Genomic DNA, 17,328 nt, shown 5'->3' with positions numbered 1-17,328 from the left:
TTACCTTGTGAAATGGGCCAGGGCAGGCTGAGCGGAGAAATGAATGGCGGTGGCGGGAGGAGACAGTAAGGAGGAGCAGCAGCCCCACCCTGGTGAGTGATTGGTGAATGTACTCGGAGGGTGGGGTGCCTGACCGCCCGCCCGCAGCAGCCGCCTCCTAACTGTTATTGCGGTATATGAAAAATTCTGATCGTGAAACAAAAAACTATTCGGTATGAACCGGTAATACCGCCCAGGCTGGTGTAGTTTTAGAGACCTTTCAGTGGCTTTGCACCTTTTTTGTGCCTTTTCACAAAAAGGCGCAGTTCATAAAACCCGTCCATATCATATGTATTGCCAAAATCAGTGGATCGCACCTCCAAAATCAGCTGAAATATGTAAACAAAAGGCGCCGTATATAGTCAGAAAAAAAGGGTTAACACGATGAGAAATGCCGGCCTTTGTGCCTTTTCACATGGTGTAGCTGTTAAAGGGGTACTCTGGTGGAACCCCCCTTTTTTATTTATATAATGTGTATATTTTATATATGTATGTATAATTTTTTTATTTTTTTTATATATAAATAAAATGAACTGGTGCCAGAAAGTTAAACAGATTTGTAAATGACTTCTATTAAAAAAAATCTTAATCCTTCCAGTACTTATTAGCTGCTGAATACTACAGAGGAAATTCTTTTCTTTTTGGAACACAGAGCTCTCTGCTGAGATCACGAGCACAGTGCTCTCTGCTGACATCTCTGTCCATTTTAAGAACTTTTCCAGAGTAGGAGAAAATCCCCATAGAAATCATATGCTGCTCTGGACAGTTCCTAAAAGGGACAGAGATGTCAGCAGAGAGCACTGTACTCGTGATCTCAGCAGAGAGCTCTGTGTTCCAAAAAGAAAACCATTTCCTCTGTAGTATTCAGCAGCTAATAAGTACTGAAAGGATTAAGATTTTTTTTTAATAGAAGTAATTTACAAATCTGTTTAACTTTCTGGCACCAGTTGATAAAAAAAAATAAAAATAAAAGTTTTCCACCGGAGTACCCCTTTAAATGGCCCTGTAATGTCCAATGTTCTACTTTGTTTCCCAAACAGTTGTAAAACTACAACTTCCAGCATGCCCGGACAGCCTTCGGCTGTCCGGGCATGCTGGGAGTTGTAGTTTTGCAACAGCTGGAGGGCCTCTGGGTGGGAAACGGGTCTAGCAGTTGGGTTGTGGCGCCATCTTTCTGCTGCAAAGTTTAATAAACAGCAGTAGGGGGCGCAAGCACTGTGGGGGAGATTTATCAAAAAATGTTCGGAGGAAAAATTGCCCTGTTGCCCATAGCAACCAATCAGATCACTTTCATTTTTGAAAAGGCCTCTGAGAAATGAAAGCAACGATCTGATTGGTTGCTATGGGCAACAGGGCAATGTTTCCACTGGATGGGTTTTGATAAATCTCCTCCCTGTGGCCTCTCCACTATTTACATAGCTCCGTAGGTTTAGCGGTAGCATCACAGGGTATTACGGACTTGACCTTTGACCTCACCCTAATGTTTATTACCTATTTATTGCCCTAGACAGGGAGCCCTTGGTTACTCACCATTGGATCTTGCACGTTGGGGTTGTTCCAAACTTAATGTAAGGCCGTAGTAGGTGGGGGACGCGTGGGCTCCATGTGATGTGCGCGCCTCAGTTATGTGCAGCATGCTGCGCGTGTCAGGAATTTCCCCGGAGGGCAGAGATCTGTACTGACAGTAGATAATACAGCCGCTATATCCTCTGTATAACACTTCCTGAGCCCTGCCCCGTATACACCTGGGAGGGGTATATAACAACACACCTGAGGAGGGGAGGGATGAACACCGAGGAGAAGCCGCTCCAGGATCCTCCAGTCTGATCTCCAGAAAGACTCCAGGTAAATCCTAGCTGTGCAGTATATACAGTGTCCAGGGTAGATGTGCAGTATATACACAGGGTACATGTACAGTATATACAGTGTTATCAGTGTCCATGTACAGTATATACAGTGTCCAGGGTCCATGTACAGTATATACAGTTATCAGTGTCCAGGGTAGATGTAAAGTATATACAGTGTTATCAAGGTAGATGGTAGTATATACAGCGGCCACTATAGACGTGCAGTATATACAGCGTCCACTATAGACGTGCAGTGTATACAGCGTCCACTATAGACGTGCGGTGTATACAGCGTCCACTATAGACGTGCGGTGTATACAGCGTCCACTATAGACGTGCGGTGTATACAGCGTCCACTATAGACGTGCGGTGTATACAGCGTCCACTATAGACGTGCGGTGTATACAGCGTCCACTATAGACGTGCGGTGTATACAGCGTCCACTATAGACGTGCGGTGTATACAGCGTCCACTATAGACGTGCGGTGTATACAGCGTCCACTATAGACGTGCGGTGTATACAGCGTCCACTATAGACGTGCGGTGTATACAGCGTCCACTATAGACGTGCGGTGTATACAGCGTCCACTATAGACGTGCGGTGTATACAGCGTCCACTATAGACGTGCGGTGTATACAGCGTCCACTATAGACGTGCGGTGTATACAGCGTCCACTATAGACGTGCGGTGTATACAGCGTCCACTATAGACGTGCGGTGTATACAGCGTCCACTATAGACGTGCGGTGTATACAGCGTCCACTATAGACGTGCGGTGTATACAGCGTCCACTATAGACGTGCGGTGTATACAGCGTCCACTATAGACGTGCGGTGTATACAGCGTCCACTATAGACGTGCGGTGTATACAGCGTCCACTATAGACGTGCGGTGTATACAGCGTCCACTATAGACGTGCGGTGTATACAGCGTCCACTATAGACGTGCGGTGTATACAGCGTCCACTATAGACGTGCGGTGTATACAGCGTCCACTATAGACGTGCGGTGTATACAGCGTCCACTATAGACGTGCGGTGTATACAGCGTCCACTATAGACGTGCGGTGTATACAGCGTCCACTATAGACGTGCGGTGTATACAGCGTCCACTATAGACGTGCGGTGTATACAGCGTCCACTATAGACGTGCGGTGTATACAGCGTCCACTATAGACGTGCGGTGTATACAGCGTCCACTATAGACGTGCGGTGTATACAGCGTCCACTATAGACGTGCGGTGTATACAGCGTCCACTATAGACGTGCGGTGTATACAGCGTCCACTATAGACGTGCGGTGTATACAGCGTCCACTATAGACGTGCGGTGTATACAGCGTCCACTATAGACGTGCGGTGTATACAGCGTCCACTATAGACGTGCGGTGTATACAGCGTCCACTATAGACGTGCGGTGTATACAGCGTCCACTATAGACGTGCGGTGTATACAGCGTCCACTATAGACGTGCGGTGTATACAGCGTCCACTATAGACGTGCGGTGTATACAGCGTCCACTATAGACGTGCGGTGTATACAGCGTCCACTATAGACGTGCGGTGTATACAGCGTCCACTATAGACGTGCGGTGTATACAGCGTCCACTATAGACGTGCGGTGTATACAGCGTCCACTATAGACGTGCGGTGTATACAGCGTCCACTATAGACGTGCAATGTATATTTCTTAATATAGTCACATGATCCACAATCCAAACCATAAGCCCAGCAGTTATTGTTATGGGGCTGTGGGTGTGGAGAGACCACGGACACTTCCTTCTCCATAAAAAAAAAAAATCAAGTAATAAAAAGTCCCAGACGAGGATGGGCTCCTCCGCGGGGTGTACGTGACTGCAGACACTGCGAACCTGCATGTAATCGTGAGTAATCCACAGCTAATCTGACAGCTCCATACTGCTGCACCCAGACCGGCACAGAGACGCTCCTACAGGTAGGGGAACAGAAGCATGGTCACCGATCACAGCACGGTCACCACTCACAGCGTGGTCGCCGCTCACAGCGTGGTCGCCGCTCACAGCGTGGTCACCTCTCACAGCGTGGTCACCACTCACAGCGTGGTCGCCACTCACAGCGTGGTCGCCACTCACATCGTGGTCACCGCTCACAGCACGGTCACCGCTCACAGCACGGTCACCGCTCACAGCACGGTCGCCACTCACAGCGTGGTCGCCGCTCACAGCGTGGTCGTCGCTCACAACGCCAGTCACAGCGTGGTCGCCGCTCACAACGTGGTCGCCGCTCACAGCACGGTCGCCGCTCACAGCACGGTCGTCGCTCACAGCACGGTCACCGCTCACAGCGCGGTCACCACTCACAGCGCAGTCGTCGCTCACAGCGTGGCCGCCCCTCACAGCGTGGTAGCCCCTCACAACATGGTCGTCGCTCACAGCTTGGCCGCCCCCTCACAGCATGGCCTCCCCCTCACAGCGTGCCCGCCCCCCTCACAGCGTGCCCGCCCCCGCCCCCCTCACAGCGTGCCCGCCCCCCTCACAGCGTGCCCGCCCCCGCCCCCCTCACAGCGTGCCCGCCCCCCTCACAGCGTGGTCGCCTCCTCACAGCGTGGTCGCCCCCTCACAGCGTGGTCCTCAGGTGACCGGGGTGAGGTGGAATTATATCCACATCATATATATAGCACCAGGTGGAAGAGACTCTATTGGTCCTGACACCTCTGCACCTCCAATACAGGACATCATCTTACGGCACAGTTCACATTCTGAGGTCATGGGTAATCCTGCAGCACTATACGTGAAGTAGTTTGGCGGGGCATGTAATGGCGGTCATATTAGAAGGGAATTGCATAAAGAAGGTTTGTGCATTTCAGGGAGACATGCTCTACAACTCAATGTAACCTACTGCGCTTCTCCCTTACAGAGTTACTTAAAGCGGAGTAAGACATGAAGAAGACAAATCAGGCGTCCTCAGGGGGAACGTGTCCAGGGACTCGGGTCATAACCAAGTTTACAGAGGTGGGTAAACATGTTCAGTGTGAGCAGATATGAGGATAATGCTGTTATATACATTGCCTGTTCTTCACACACTGTATAGCAGCGGTCTCAAACTGTGGCCCTCCAGATGTTGCAAAATTTCAACTCCCAGCATGCCCGGACAGCCAACGGCTGTCCGGGCATGCTGGGAGTTGAAGTTTTGCAACTTCTGGAGGACTGCAGTTTGAAGACCACTGCACAAAGGCCTTGATTTGCATTTCAGGGCCAGAGTGGATCCTCTGGGGAAGACAGACAGGCTTTTGGCTGTCCGGGCATGCTGGGAGTTGATGTTTTGCAACATCTGGAGGGCCACACTTTGAGACCACTGCTGTATAGGGATTGCAGGAGGTTGCTAGGATGAGATCCTCTAGAGGAGCCTCATGTGTGATCTCCTCCTCCCCACAGGCCCAAAGGGCATTGTCTCCTGGAAACCCATGTTCAGAAGAATGTCTCTCCCTCAGTATGTAGCGAAGGGAGACGAACATAGAATCAGCAATGTCTCATCCTGAAAAGTATTTCAACAGGATAATAAACTCACTGACACAAATAATAATACTCCCAGATAGAAATTTTCGGATAAAAAGGCTCTCAGAGGCTTCTTTTGGGTAGTGTCCCTCTTGTTGAGAGATCAGCGACTGCTGTATATGCCACTTAGGTGCACTCGAAGACACATGGTAAACCGTCTCCAGACAGACTCCAGTATAGATTATCTGATCCACAAGCAGGAGAACCTCACAGCTTTATTGTCCATAATCCAGACACTGGTGGTCTCTTCATTACATCCACCCCCTTCATTCTGTTCATTACACACCTATGTCTTCATTACACTGCCATGTCTGTTATATCCCCTGCCTCTTCATTACACCCTCCTGTCTTTTCATTACACACCCCTGTCCCTCCATTACACCCTGTCCCTCCATTACACACCTTATCTCTTCATTACACACCCGTCTCGCCCCTTACACCTCCTCTTCATTACACTCTCCATGTCTTGTCATTACATCGCCGTCTCTTCATTACACACCCATCTCTTCATTACACACCCGTCTCTTCATTACACACCCATCTCTTCATTACACACCCATCTCTTCATTACACACCCATCTCTTCATTACACACCCGTCTCTTCATTACACACCCATCTCTTCATTACACACCCGTCTCTTCATTACACACCTCTGTCTCTCCATTACACTCCGTCTCTTCATTACATACCCTGTCTCTTCATTACACACCCCTGTCTCTCCATTACACCTCCTCTTCATTACACTCTCAATGTCTTGTCATTACATCCCCGTCTCTTCATTACACTTCCCATGTCTCTTTATTACATTCTCCATGTCTTTTCATTACATCCCCCGTCTCTTCATTACACTCTTCCTGTCTCTTCATTACACACCCGTCTCTCCATTACACCACGTCTCTTCATTACATACCCCGTCTCTTCATTACACACCTTATCTCTTCATTACACTCCGTCTCTTCATTACACTCTCCGTCTCTTCATTACACTCCTCCTGTCTCTCCATTACATCCCCCGTCTCCTTATTACAAACCTTATCTCCATTACCCCCCGTCTCTTCATTACACTCTTCCTGTCTCTTCATTACACACCTGTCTCTCCATTACACTCCATCTCTTCATTACATATCCTGTATTATACTCCAGAGCTTTACTCACTATTCTGCTGGTCAGGTCACTGTGTACATACATTACATTACTTATCCTGTACTGATCCTGAGTTATATCCTGTATTATACTCCAGAGCTGTACTCACTATTCTGCTGGTGAGGTCACTGTGTACATACATTACTTATCCTGTACTGATCCTGAGTTATATCCTGTATTATACTCCAGAGCTGTACTCACTATTCTGCTGGTGAGGTCACTGTGTACATACATTACATTACTTATCCTGTACTGATCCTGAGTTATATCCTGTATTATACTACAGAGCTGTACTCACTATTCTGCTGGTGAGGTCACTGTGTATATACATTACATTACTTATCCTGTACTGATCCTGAGTTCTATCCTGTATTATACTCCAGAGCTGTACTCACTATTCTGCTGGTGGGGTCACTGTGTACATACATTACATTACTTATCCTGTACTGATCCTGAGTTATTTCCTGTATTATACCCCAGAGCTGTACTCACTATTCTGCTGGTGAGGTCACTGTGTACATACATTACATTACTTATCCTGTACTGATCCTGAGTTATATCCTGTATTATACCCCAGAGCTGCACTCACTATTCTGCTGGTGAGGTCACTGTGTACATACATTACATTACTTATCCTGTACTGATCCTGAGTTATATCCTGTATTATACTCCAGAGCTGCACTCACTATTCTGCTGGTGAGGTCACTGTGTACATACATTACATTACTTATCCTGTACTGATCCTGAGTTATATCCTGTATTATTCTCCAGAGCTGTAGTCACTATTCTGCTGGTGAGGTCACTGTGTACGTACATTACATTACTTATCCTGTACTGATCCTGAGTTATATCCTGTATTATACTACAGAGCTGTACTCACTATTCTGCTGGTGAGGTCACTGTGTATATACATTACATTACTTATCCTGTACTGATCCTGAGTTCTATCCTGTATTATACTCCAGAGCTGTACTCACTATTCTGCTGGTGGGGTCACTGTGTACATACATTACATTACTTATCCTGTACTGATCCTGAGTTATATCCTGTATTATTCTCCAGAGCTGTAGTCACTATTCTGCTGGTGAGGTCACTGTGTACATACATTACATTGCTTATTCTGTACTGATCCTGAGTTATATCCTGTATTATACTCCAGAGCTGTAGTCACTATTCTGCTGGTGAGGTCACTGTGTATATACATTACATTACTTATCCTGTACTGATCCTGAGTTATATCCTGTATTATACTCCAGAGCTGCACTCACTATTCTGCTGGTGGGATCACTGTGTACATACATTACATTACTTATCCTGTACTGACCCTGAGTTATATCCTGTATTATACTCCAGAGCTGTAGTCACTATTCTGCTGGTGAGATCACTGTGTACATGCATTACATTACTTATCCTGTACTGATCCGGAGTTATATCCTGTATTATACCCCAGAGCTGTACTCACTATTCTGCTGGTGAGGTCACTGTGTACATACATTACATTACTTATCCTGTATTATACTCCAGAGCTGCACTCACTATTCTGCTGACATTTCCTCATTGTTCTATCTCCCAGTACGTTGGCTCATTCGCAGTGATGGAGTCGGACTCTAGGAGGAGAGTGTGGATTATAGAGGAGCAGATGCGCGTCCTTAAGGTCAGTAAAACCTGATGATAAATCCGTAGACGTGTTGGGCGACCTCTCTGATCTCAGCAGAGCCGACTGACCATGTGACGTGTATGATGGTTTCCAGATAGATGTTGTCAGGGGAGAGAAGGATCGGGCATGTTGAATTTTTACTGCCTGATCTTATCTACTCGGTCGCTCTTCATTGGGTGACACCGTTACTGATGGGTGTATGCTCTTGCCACTAGGAGGCGCTAACACTAATGAAAAAAATGAAAAGGTTGGCTCCTCCCTGGCAGGATAGACCCGCCCACTGGAAGTGAGGTCATCGGCTTAGTGTCAGGGCTAGCCCTCTGTCTGGTTGTTGCTTTCCTACCTCCTTCCGGGATGGTTTCGGTCCATCTGGCTTCCTAGTAGACTTTTTCTTGTCTCTCTCTTCGGACCGGAGGTTTAGAGTCTCTTTACAGGACGGTCTCGTCCTTTGACCATAAAATCTCTTTCTCGTAGCCTTCATTGGGAGACACCGCACCCACCCATTTCTTCATTTTTGCCCGGATGCTCTTTTCCAGTTCTTGGGTTTTTTAGGATTCCTTTCTAGGGTCTTTCGGACATATGTCCTTGTTGGCTTCTCCTACTGCTTTGTGACAAAACTGATGACCTCACTTCCATTGGGCGGGTATATCCTGCCAGGGAGGAGCCAACTTTATTTTTTTCCTTAGTGTCAGCGCCTCCTAGTGGCAAGAGCATATACCATCAGTATTGGTGTCCCCCATTGAAGGCCTGAAAAAGAGATTTTACAGTGAGTACAATAAATCTCCTTTAGTTTGATCTCCGCACAGCAGATGTCACACACTAACAGAATCTGATATTTATTTTCCCCGTCAGGACTGTCCTAGAAGAAGAGCCGTGATCCTGAAGTTCTGCATTCAGGGAGTAAAGATGTACGATGCAGACGGAGAGGTAAAAAACATCACAATGTCTGCTCCAAAAATGTATTGAAATAAGATATTTTACTTATTAATATAGTGTTATCACTGATTGTACAGGATTGGTCTTGGTCAGCAGCTCCCTGGCTCCTCACTCTCCTCTAACAGGAAGTTGTGTAGTTCTCTCAATGTCAGTTTGGTGTTGTCTTAAAATCTCTCTGACTCCTCACTCTCTCTCTTGAGACAACTCATTATCCTGTGCTTTCTCATGAGGCATGGCGGCTGGATCTTGTCTCTCAGCTTTAGCCCCGTTCTCTAAGTGATGTCATCACCTCTAACCAGTCTCTACAGCTGTGTCACTATCTCCCTGTCTATATATATATATATATATATATATATATATATATACACACACACACACACATACTGGGCCATTTAGGGAAGGTTGAGGTGTGGTTACAGCAGACAGGGAATGAATACAGCAGGTGCTGCAACCTCATTGATTGTTTGTTTGTCTTCTATGAAATGAGATGTTCTGCAGCAGCTCTGGGTGGTGAACTTGCAGAAGTGCTGTGGGTGGAAGGTAGGCAGCGTGGGGGGGGGGGGGAGACTATGATCAAGAGCTGAGGGAAAGCAACATATTCCCGAAATGCCAGGAAGTACAGGACTAAGATCCCCAAAACACACGTTTTTTTGGGTGGTTTGAGAAATGGGGCAGACAGTGCTATATGCTTTTGCAGCATTCTCATTTTTTTAAATTTTTTTTTTTAATCGGACATCTTTAAAGGGGTACTCCGCCCCTAGTCATCTTATCCCCTATCCAAAGGATAGAGGATAGGATGTCTGATTGCAGGGATCCTGCTGCTGGGGACCCCGAGATCTCCGTGCTGCACCCGGCATTCGTTTAGATCGTCGGCTTCATAGCCGGTGGCTCGTGACGTCACGGCCTTGCCCCTCAATGCAAGTCTATGGGAGGGGGCGTCACGAGCTGGGCATGAGCCTCCACCCCACATCGACAGTCATCCGGCAGCCATCCGAAGTTCGCTCCGTGCACCGGATGTCTGGGGTGCCGCACCTGAGATCACGGGGGACCCCCGCAATCAGACATCTTATCCCCTATCCAGACATAGGGGATAAGATGTCTAGGGGCGGAGTACCCCTTTAAGTATTTGTTTTCCTAAATCCCGGGTACTGCTGCCCCCATAATCAGTGTCCCTGATTACAGCCCTGTTGACAACCTATCGGGTGCCCATAATACCGCCCCATCAATGCTGTTTTCTCGTCCCCTTCTTACAGGCGCTGCTCATGGCCCATGCTCTTCGGAGGATCCAGTACACCACATGCAGGATGGAGGATAGTCAGTTTGCCTTTGTGTCACGTAACCCACATGACCAAGCAGATCACCTGTATTGCCACCTGTTTGTAGGCAGCCAGCCCAGCGAGGTGATGCCAAGACCCCTCAATAATGGCGCATTATATTGAGCCGTTCTGTGTGGACGGGCCGAGCAGCGTTGTCGTGTACAAAGCGTCCTGACCAATAAATCAGTCTCTCTCTCTGCGCAGGCTCAGGTGCTGAACCTGCTGCTGTGCCGCTCCTTCCAGCTCCAGTACCTGGCGGCGCATCCCGAGTCCGGTGACCAGACGGCGTCTACAAGCAAAAGGGCAAAGGGGATCCGCGATGTGATTGTCAGGGAGCCGCTCGACCCTGAAGAGGTGTCTCAGAATGTGAATGCCTTGGTGTCCTTTAGAAGGCTTCCAGTGACCGGAGAGGTGGAGAATGGCAGCGGCCAAGTAAGACCCCATCACCCGAACTTCATGAAAGTCAATCTGTGTGTCTGCGGCCTCCACATAAGCCAGTGTTTCCCAACCGGGGTACCTCCAGCTGTTGCAAAACTACAACTCCCGGCATGCCCGGACAGCCAACGGCTGTCCGGGCATGCTGGGAGTTGTAGTTTTGCAACAGCTGAAGGCCCACATTTTTAAGACCTAGGCCCTACCCAAAGACCCGTCTGGTCAAGTTGGTATATCCGGTCATTCTGGGAGTTGTAGTTTTGCAACAGCTGAAGGCCCACAATTTTAAGACCTAGGCCCTACCCAAAGACCCGTCTGGTCAAGTTGGTATATCCGGGCATGCTGGGAGTTGTAGTTTTGCAACAGCTGAAGGCCCACAATTTTAAGACCTAGGCCCTACCCAAAGACCCGTCTGGTCAAGTTGGTATACCCGGTCACGCTGGGAGTTGTAGTTTTGCAACAGCTGAAGGCACACAGTTTGAAGACCTTGGCCCTACCCAAAGACCCGTCTGGTCAAGTTAGTAGAGCCAGGCATGCTGGGAGTTGTAGTTTTGCAACAGCTGAAGGCAAACATCTATAAGACAACGGAATGTAGAATTTTTTATATATTTCAGTGGTCTCCAAACTGTGGACCTCCAGCTGTTGCAAAACGACAACTTCCACCAGTTTGAAGACCTAGGCCCATACCCGATGACCCATTGGTAGATTCGGGCATGCTGGAAGTTGTAGTTTTGCTACAGCTCAAGGTTGATAATTTTGCAGGTCACTGGTATACAGTATTTCTTCCAAAAGTGACAAATTGTTTAAAGGGGTACTCTGCACCCCTAGACATCTTATCCCCTATCCAAAGGATAGGGGATAAGATGTCAGATCGCCGGGGTCCCACTGCTGGGGACCCCCGGAATCTCGGCTTCTGCACCTGCCTCTACGGCTTCCACCTCACACCGGCAACGCTGGAGGCTTCGGAGCCCGACCACAATGGCGGACGAGCGTGATGTCACGACTCCGCCCCGTGTGACGTCACGCCCCGTGTGCCCCCTCAATGCAAGTCTATGGGAGGGGGCGTGACGGACCTCCCATAGACTTGCATTGAGGGGGCGGAGCATTACGTCACACGGGGCGGAGTCGTGACATCCCGCTCGTCCGCCATTGTGGTCGGGCTCCGAAGCCTCCAGCGTTGCCGGTGTGAGGTGGAAGCCGTACAGGCGGGTGCAGAAGCAGAGATCCCGGGGGTCCCCAGCAGCGGGACCCCGGCGATCTGACATGTTATCCCCTATCCTTTGGATAGGGGATAAGATGTCTAGGGGTGCGGAGTACCCCTTTAAGTTTCCCAACTTCATAAACAGAAGGTTTTCTTCCTCAGAGTGAATCTCCACCTGATCCGACAAGAAGCTCAGCCGTGGAGTCTCCGTATTGTTCGCCCACTCTGGTCCGTAAAAAGGCCATTCGCAGCAAAGTCCTTCGCTCTGGGGCGTATCGCTTCCCCAAGTCTGACCATCGTGCCCAGGAGAGGGGAGCAGAAGGTAGGAGGCATTGCCAGTCTTCTTACCAGGAATATGAGGAAGGGTTCTACAATGGACCTTTAGATCAGTGTTTCCCAACCAGTGTGTCTCCAGCTGTTGCAAAACTACAACTCCCAGCATGCCCGGACAGCCAACGGCTGTCCGGGCATGCTGGGAGTTGTAGTTTTGCAACAGTTTGAAGACCTAGGCCCTTAGCCGATGACCTGTCAGGTCTGGTTGGTCGATCTGGGCATGCTGGGAGTTGTAGTTTTGCAACAGTTTGAAGACCTAGGCCCTTAGCCGATGACCTGTCAGGTCTAGTTGGTAGATCTGGGCATGCTGGGAGTTGTAGTTTTGCAACAGCTGAAGGCCCACAGTTTGGAGACCTAGGCCCTACCCGATGACCCGCAGGTCAAGTTGGTAGATTTGGGCATGCTGAGAGTTGTAGTTTTGCAACAGCTGAAGGCCCACAGTTTAGAGACCAACCTAGGCCCTACCCGATGACCCGCAGGTCAAGTTGGTAGATTTGGGCATGCTGAGAGTTGTAGTTTTGCAACAGCTGAAGGCCCACAGTTTGGAGACCTAGGCCCTACCCGATGACCCACAGGTCAAGTTGGTAGATTCGGGCATGCTGAGAGTTGTAGTTTTGCAACAGCCTGAGGCACCCTGGTTAGGAAACACTGCTTTAGATAATAAAGAAACATAACCGAACCATTATATCTTGTCTGTGGTTAGGAGTGTGGGGTCCAGACGATGCTCTGTACTTTACTAGTCTCCATTTTCTTCCCCAGACAGATGTGCTGGTGCCGTGATGGAGCTCTCGGAGAAGTTGGAGGTTTTGCTGGACGCCGTTTGGTTCTGTGCTGGAGTCCAAAGGTGCGGAAGCTGAGATATCGAAGTCTTATCCTCATATAATTCTATGTACGGGGCACGATCTGCTAGTATAAGGGTACATTCACACTAGGGAATTTCGGAGCGGGGAAATTCTGCTCAAAAATTCAAGTGCAGCAGCCTCCAATTGACTTTAACATGGATTCCTCTGTACCATGCAGGTTGCAGAATCTCTGCAGCAAAAAATTATAATTCTGTATTTGTTCTTTAGGCGGAAATCTATCATATGGTGATGGCGCAGGTCTGCGGGGTCTGATGGATTTTGATGGCACGGGTCTGTGTGGTCTGATGGATTACAACAGTGCAGGTCTAGGTGGTCTGATGGATTTCGATGGCGCAGTTCTGCATGGTCTGATGGATTTCGATGTCGCAGTTCTGCATGGTCTGATGGATTTCGATGTCGCAGGTCTGTGTGGTCTGATGGATTTTGATGTAGCAGTTCTGCATGGTCTGATGGATTTCGATGGCGCAGGTCTGTGTGGTCTGATGGATTTTGATGGCACGGGTCTGTGTGGTCTGATGGATTACAACAGTGCAGGTCTAGGTGGTCTGATGGATTTTGATGTAGCAGTTCTGCATGGTCTGATGGATTTCGATGGCGCAGGTCTGTGTGGTCTGATGGATTTCGATGGCGCAGGTCTGCGTAGTCTGATGGATTTCGATGGCGCAGGTCTGCGTGGTCTGATGGATTTTTTGGCGCAGATCTGCATGGTCTGATGGATTGTTTTGGTGCAGGTATAGGTGGTCTGATGGATTTTGATGGCGCAGGTCTGCATGGTCTCATGGATTTCGATGGCGCAGGTCTGTGCGGTCTGATGGATTTCAATGGCGCAGGTCTGTGTGGTCTGATGGATTTATATGGCACAGGTCTGCGTGGTCTGATGGATTTCGATGGCGCAGGTCTGCGTGGTCTGATGGATTTTTTGGCGCAGGTCTGCGTGGTCTGATGGATTGTTTTGGTGCAGGTCTGTGTGGTCTGATGGATTTTGATGGCGCAGGTCTGCATGGTCAGATGGATTTCAATGCCACTGGCTGCAGGTGGAATCTCCGCCCAGGTTGAGATTCCATAGTGTGAATGTAGTAACAACAAGATGACCAGGATGTCCCCGCTGCTCTGTGCGCCGCAGTCTTCTGCGCTCTAACATCATATATTTTGCAGAGACAACTCCATCTGTCTTTTGAAGAACGATCGTATAGGCGCGTTCCTGCTCCAGCCAGACCCGGATCGTGCGGGTCAGCTTACCCTGCACATGAGCACTCAGTGCGGAGTCATCCCATACAAGATCTACAAAACAGCACAGCACAAGTACTACTTTGAGGTAGGTTATCCGTAGAGCCACTGGGTGGATCCAACAATGGACCTGACGAGTCTTGTCCCGGATCTGAATGGGTTTTTTCTCTCCTCAGCATCTCCCGCAGGAATTCCCCAGCCTGGCAGCCTTGGTGGCCCATCACTCTGGCGCGGACAGCAGTCTTTTCTTCCAGTTGGCTCAAGGTCGGGTTAATCCATGTTATGAAGCACAAGATGTGAAGACCATTCAGCGGCCCCTTACACAGAATGAAGCCACGCCGGAGCCTGAGCTAGAAGAGTCGGCCAAGACAGAGGAGCAGGCGACGCACACAGACTCAGCCCGCGAGCCCGCGCAGACTATATATCATATCTAACATGACGTCTCCAACATAGACTATAGGCCAGAGGTAAAAACAGCTGAAGCCGGCACTACGGACTGTGGGGATCAGTTCACACAAACAGGAGGAGTAAGCTGCGCTGTGGTCCGGATAGTAAGACGCTGTGACAGGTGGTGCCCAGTCAAGAGTATAATCCAGTACTGTAAGGCCGGGTTCACACCGCGTTTTTGCAATACAGTTCCCGTATCAGGTTTTTGATGGAAAACTGATTCCTCAAAACCTGACTAAACTGTATCAAAACGTGTACAAATTTTAATCCGTATACGGTTTGAAAAATAATGTCCGGTTGCATCAGTTTTTAAAGAAAAAAGTATACGTTTTTAACTTTTCACTCCATTATGAATAAAGTTTCACTTGTTTGAAAAAAACTGTGCAAAGTAAAAAACTGTATGGTGAAAACCTGATGGAACCGAACGCACATACGATTCTGTACGGTTCCCATTGACTCCCATGTTTAAAAAAAGTATACGTTTCAATACGGTTTTGTGTATGGGGGAAAAAAACTGACAAAACCGTACAGGATGCAAAACGTACACAACTGGATGCATAGTTCGGCATACAGTTTTCAGTGGAGAGTCAATGCATACGGTTTTCAATACGGTTCTGTGCGGTTTTCAAATTGATAACGTATACGGGAACTGTACTGAAAAAACGTGGTGTGAATGCACAGTAATGGAGACGTACCTTTTATTGTGTAACCGTTGGCTTTATGTAAAAACTGCTTTTATTCACAGCTGGGGAGGCGTGGGGGGGGGGGGGGGGTCCGCAATGCCACGCCTCTCTTGAACAACGTTACAGCATCTTGGCCGTGTAAGCGTAAAACAGCTCCTCCCCACATGGTCTCCAACCAATAGGGGCAAAGAGCTTGCTCACTCCCTGTCAAGCCTTAAAGGGGTACCCCACTGCTCAGCGTTTGGAATAAAATGATCCGAACGCTTAGAGCCGGCGCCAAGAGCGCGTGACATCATAGCCCCACCCCCTCATGACGTCACGTCCCACCCCCTCAATGCAAGAAGGCCAGACCTCATTCTCAATAGATGGACCCCTTATAGATGTTTCTGTAGGTGAGAAGTGATGGCATTTACCATCTTCACCAGGTCAGGGCACCATATGGACGGCTGACCCCATAGTGACCGTGTCTGGGGCAGTGAGAGCGATGCCCCCACATACACTTCTGGTTTACCTGTCCTCTGTCTATGTTGTCGGCTTTAATTTATTGCAGTAAATAAATATATTTTTTACACAGTGTGTGTCACTTCCTGCTGGTGCTGGTTCACACTTCACTCCCCATCTCCTCCGGGTTCACACTTCGCTCCCCATCTCCTCCGGGTTCACCCCATCTCCTCCGGGTTCACACTTCACTCCCCATCTCCTCCGGGTTCACACTTCACTCCCCATCTCCTCCGGGTTCACACTTCGCTCCCCATCTCCTCCGGGTTCACTCCCCATCTCCTTCGGGTTCACACTTCGCTCCCCATCTCCTCCGGGTTCACTCCCCATCTCCTTCGGGTTCACACTTCACTCCCCATCTCCTTCGGGTTCACACTTCACACCCCATCTCCTCCGGGTTCACTCCATCTCCTCCGGGTTCACACTTCACACCTCATCTCCTCCGGGTTCACACTTCACACCCCATCTCCTCCGGGTTCACACTTCACTCCCCATCTCCTCCGGGTTCACTCCCCATCTCCTCCGGGTTCACACTTCGCTCCCCATCTCCTCCGGGTTCACACTTCACTCCCCATCTCCTCCGGGTTCACACTTCACTCCCCATCTCCTCCGGGTTCACACTTCACTCCCCATCTCCTCCGGGTTCACACTTCACTCCCCATCTCCTCCGGGTTCACACTTCACTCCCCATCTCCTCCGGGTTCACACTTCACTCCCCATCTCCTCCGGGTTCACACTTCACTCCCCATCTCCTCCGGGTTCGCACTTCACTCCCCATCTCCTCCGGGTTCGCACTTCACACCCCATCTCCTCCGGGTTCGCACTTCACACCCCATCTCCTCCGGGTTCGCACTTCACACCCCATCTCCTCCGGGTTCGCACTTCACACCCCATCTCCTCCGGGTTCGCACTTCACACCCCATCTCCTCCGGGTTCGCACTTCACACCCCATCTCCTCCGGGTTCGCACTTCACACCCCATCTCCTCCGGGTTCACACTTCACACCCCATCTCCTCTGGGTTCACACCCCATCTCCTCCGGGTTCACACTTCACACCCCATCTCCTCTGGGTTCACACCCCATCTCCTCCGGGTTCGCACTTCACACCCCATCTCCTCCGGGTTCACACTTCACACCCCATCTCCTCCGGGTTCACACTTCACACCCCATCTCCTCCG

General features: G+C 49.3%; 1 protein-coding gene across 2 annotated transcripts; it reads left to right on the top strand.

The window, feature by feature from the left end:
- Window positions 1–1,392: 1,392 nt before the first annotated feature.
- SH2D5 (SH2 domain containing 5) lies at window positions 1,393–16,240 on the top strand. 2 transcript variants are annotated; one of them, XM_056543583.1, is made up of 10 exons: window positions 1,393–1,884; window positions 4,777–4,871; window positions 8,131–8,211; window positions 9,067–9,141; window positions 10,404–10,550; window positions 10,671–10,898; window positions 12,262–12,421; window positions 13,192–13,276; window positions 14,451–14,610; window positions 14,699–16,240. In XM_056543583.1, exons 2-10 carry the CDS (start codon window positions 4,800–4,802, stop codon window positions 14,954–14,956), a joined length of 1,266 nt encoding a protein of 421 aa, XP_056399558.1. In that variant the 5' UTR covers window positions 1,393–1,884; window positions 4,777–4,799; the 3' UTR covers window positions 14,957–16,240. The 2 variants fall into 2 exon arrangements, with proteins under 2 accessions (XP_056399558.1, XP_056399560.1); XM_056543585.1 differs by lacking the exons at window positions 1,393–1,884; window positions 4,777–4,871; window positions 8,131–8,211 and adding an exon at window positions 8,804–8,980.
- The last annotated feature ends 1,088 nt before the right edge of the window (window positions 16,241–17,328 follow it).

This window comes from Hyla sarda, chromosome 10 (genome assembly GCF_029499605.1).
Source record: "Hyla sarda isolate aHylSar1 chromosome 10, aHylSar1.hap1, whole genome shotgun sequence".
Classification (NCBI taxonomy): Eukaryota; Metazoa; Chordata; class Amphibia; order Anura; family Hylidae; genus Hyla; species Hyla sarda.
The sequence above is the reverse complement of the archived record's forward strand: the minus strand, read 5'-3'. Positions and strand labels throughout refer to the sequence as shown.

Bases quoted from the DNA above. Each gene is read 5' to 3' on its own strand.
- SH2D5 (XM_056543583.1), top strand. From the start codon at position 4,800: ATGAAGAAGACAAATCAGGCGTCCTCAGGGGGAACGTGTCCAGGGACT. The intron at 10,551-10,670 runs GTGATGCCAAGA...CTCTCTGCGCAG, and splicing joins TAGGCAGCCAGCCCAGCGAG to GCTCAGGTGCTGAACCTGCT. The intron at 10,899-12,261 runs GTAAGACCCCAT...TTTCTTCCTCAG, and splicing joins TGGAGAATGGCAGCGGCCAA to AGTGAATCTCCACCTGATCC.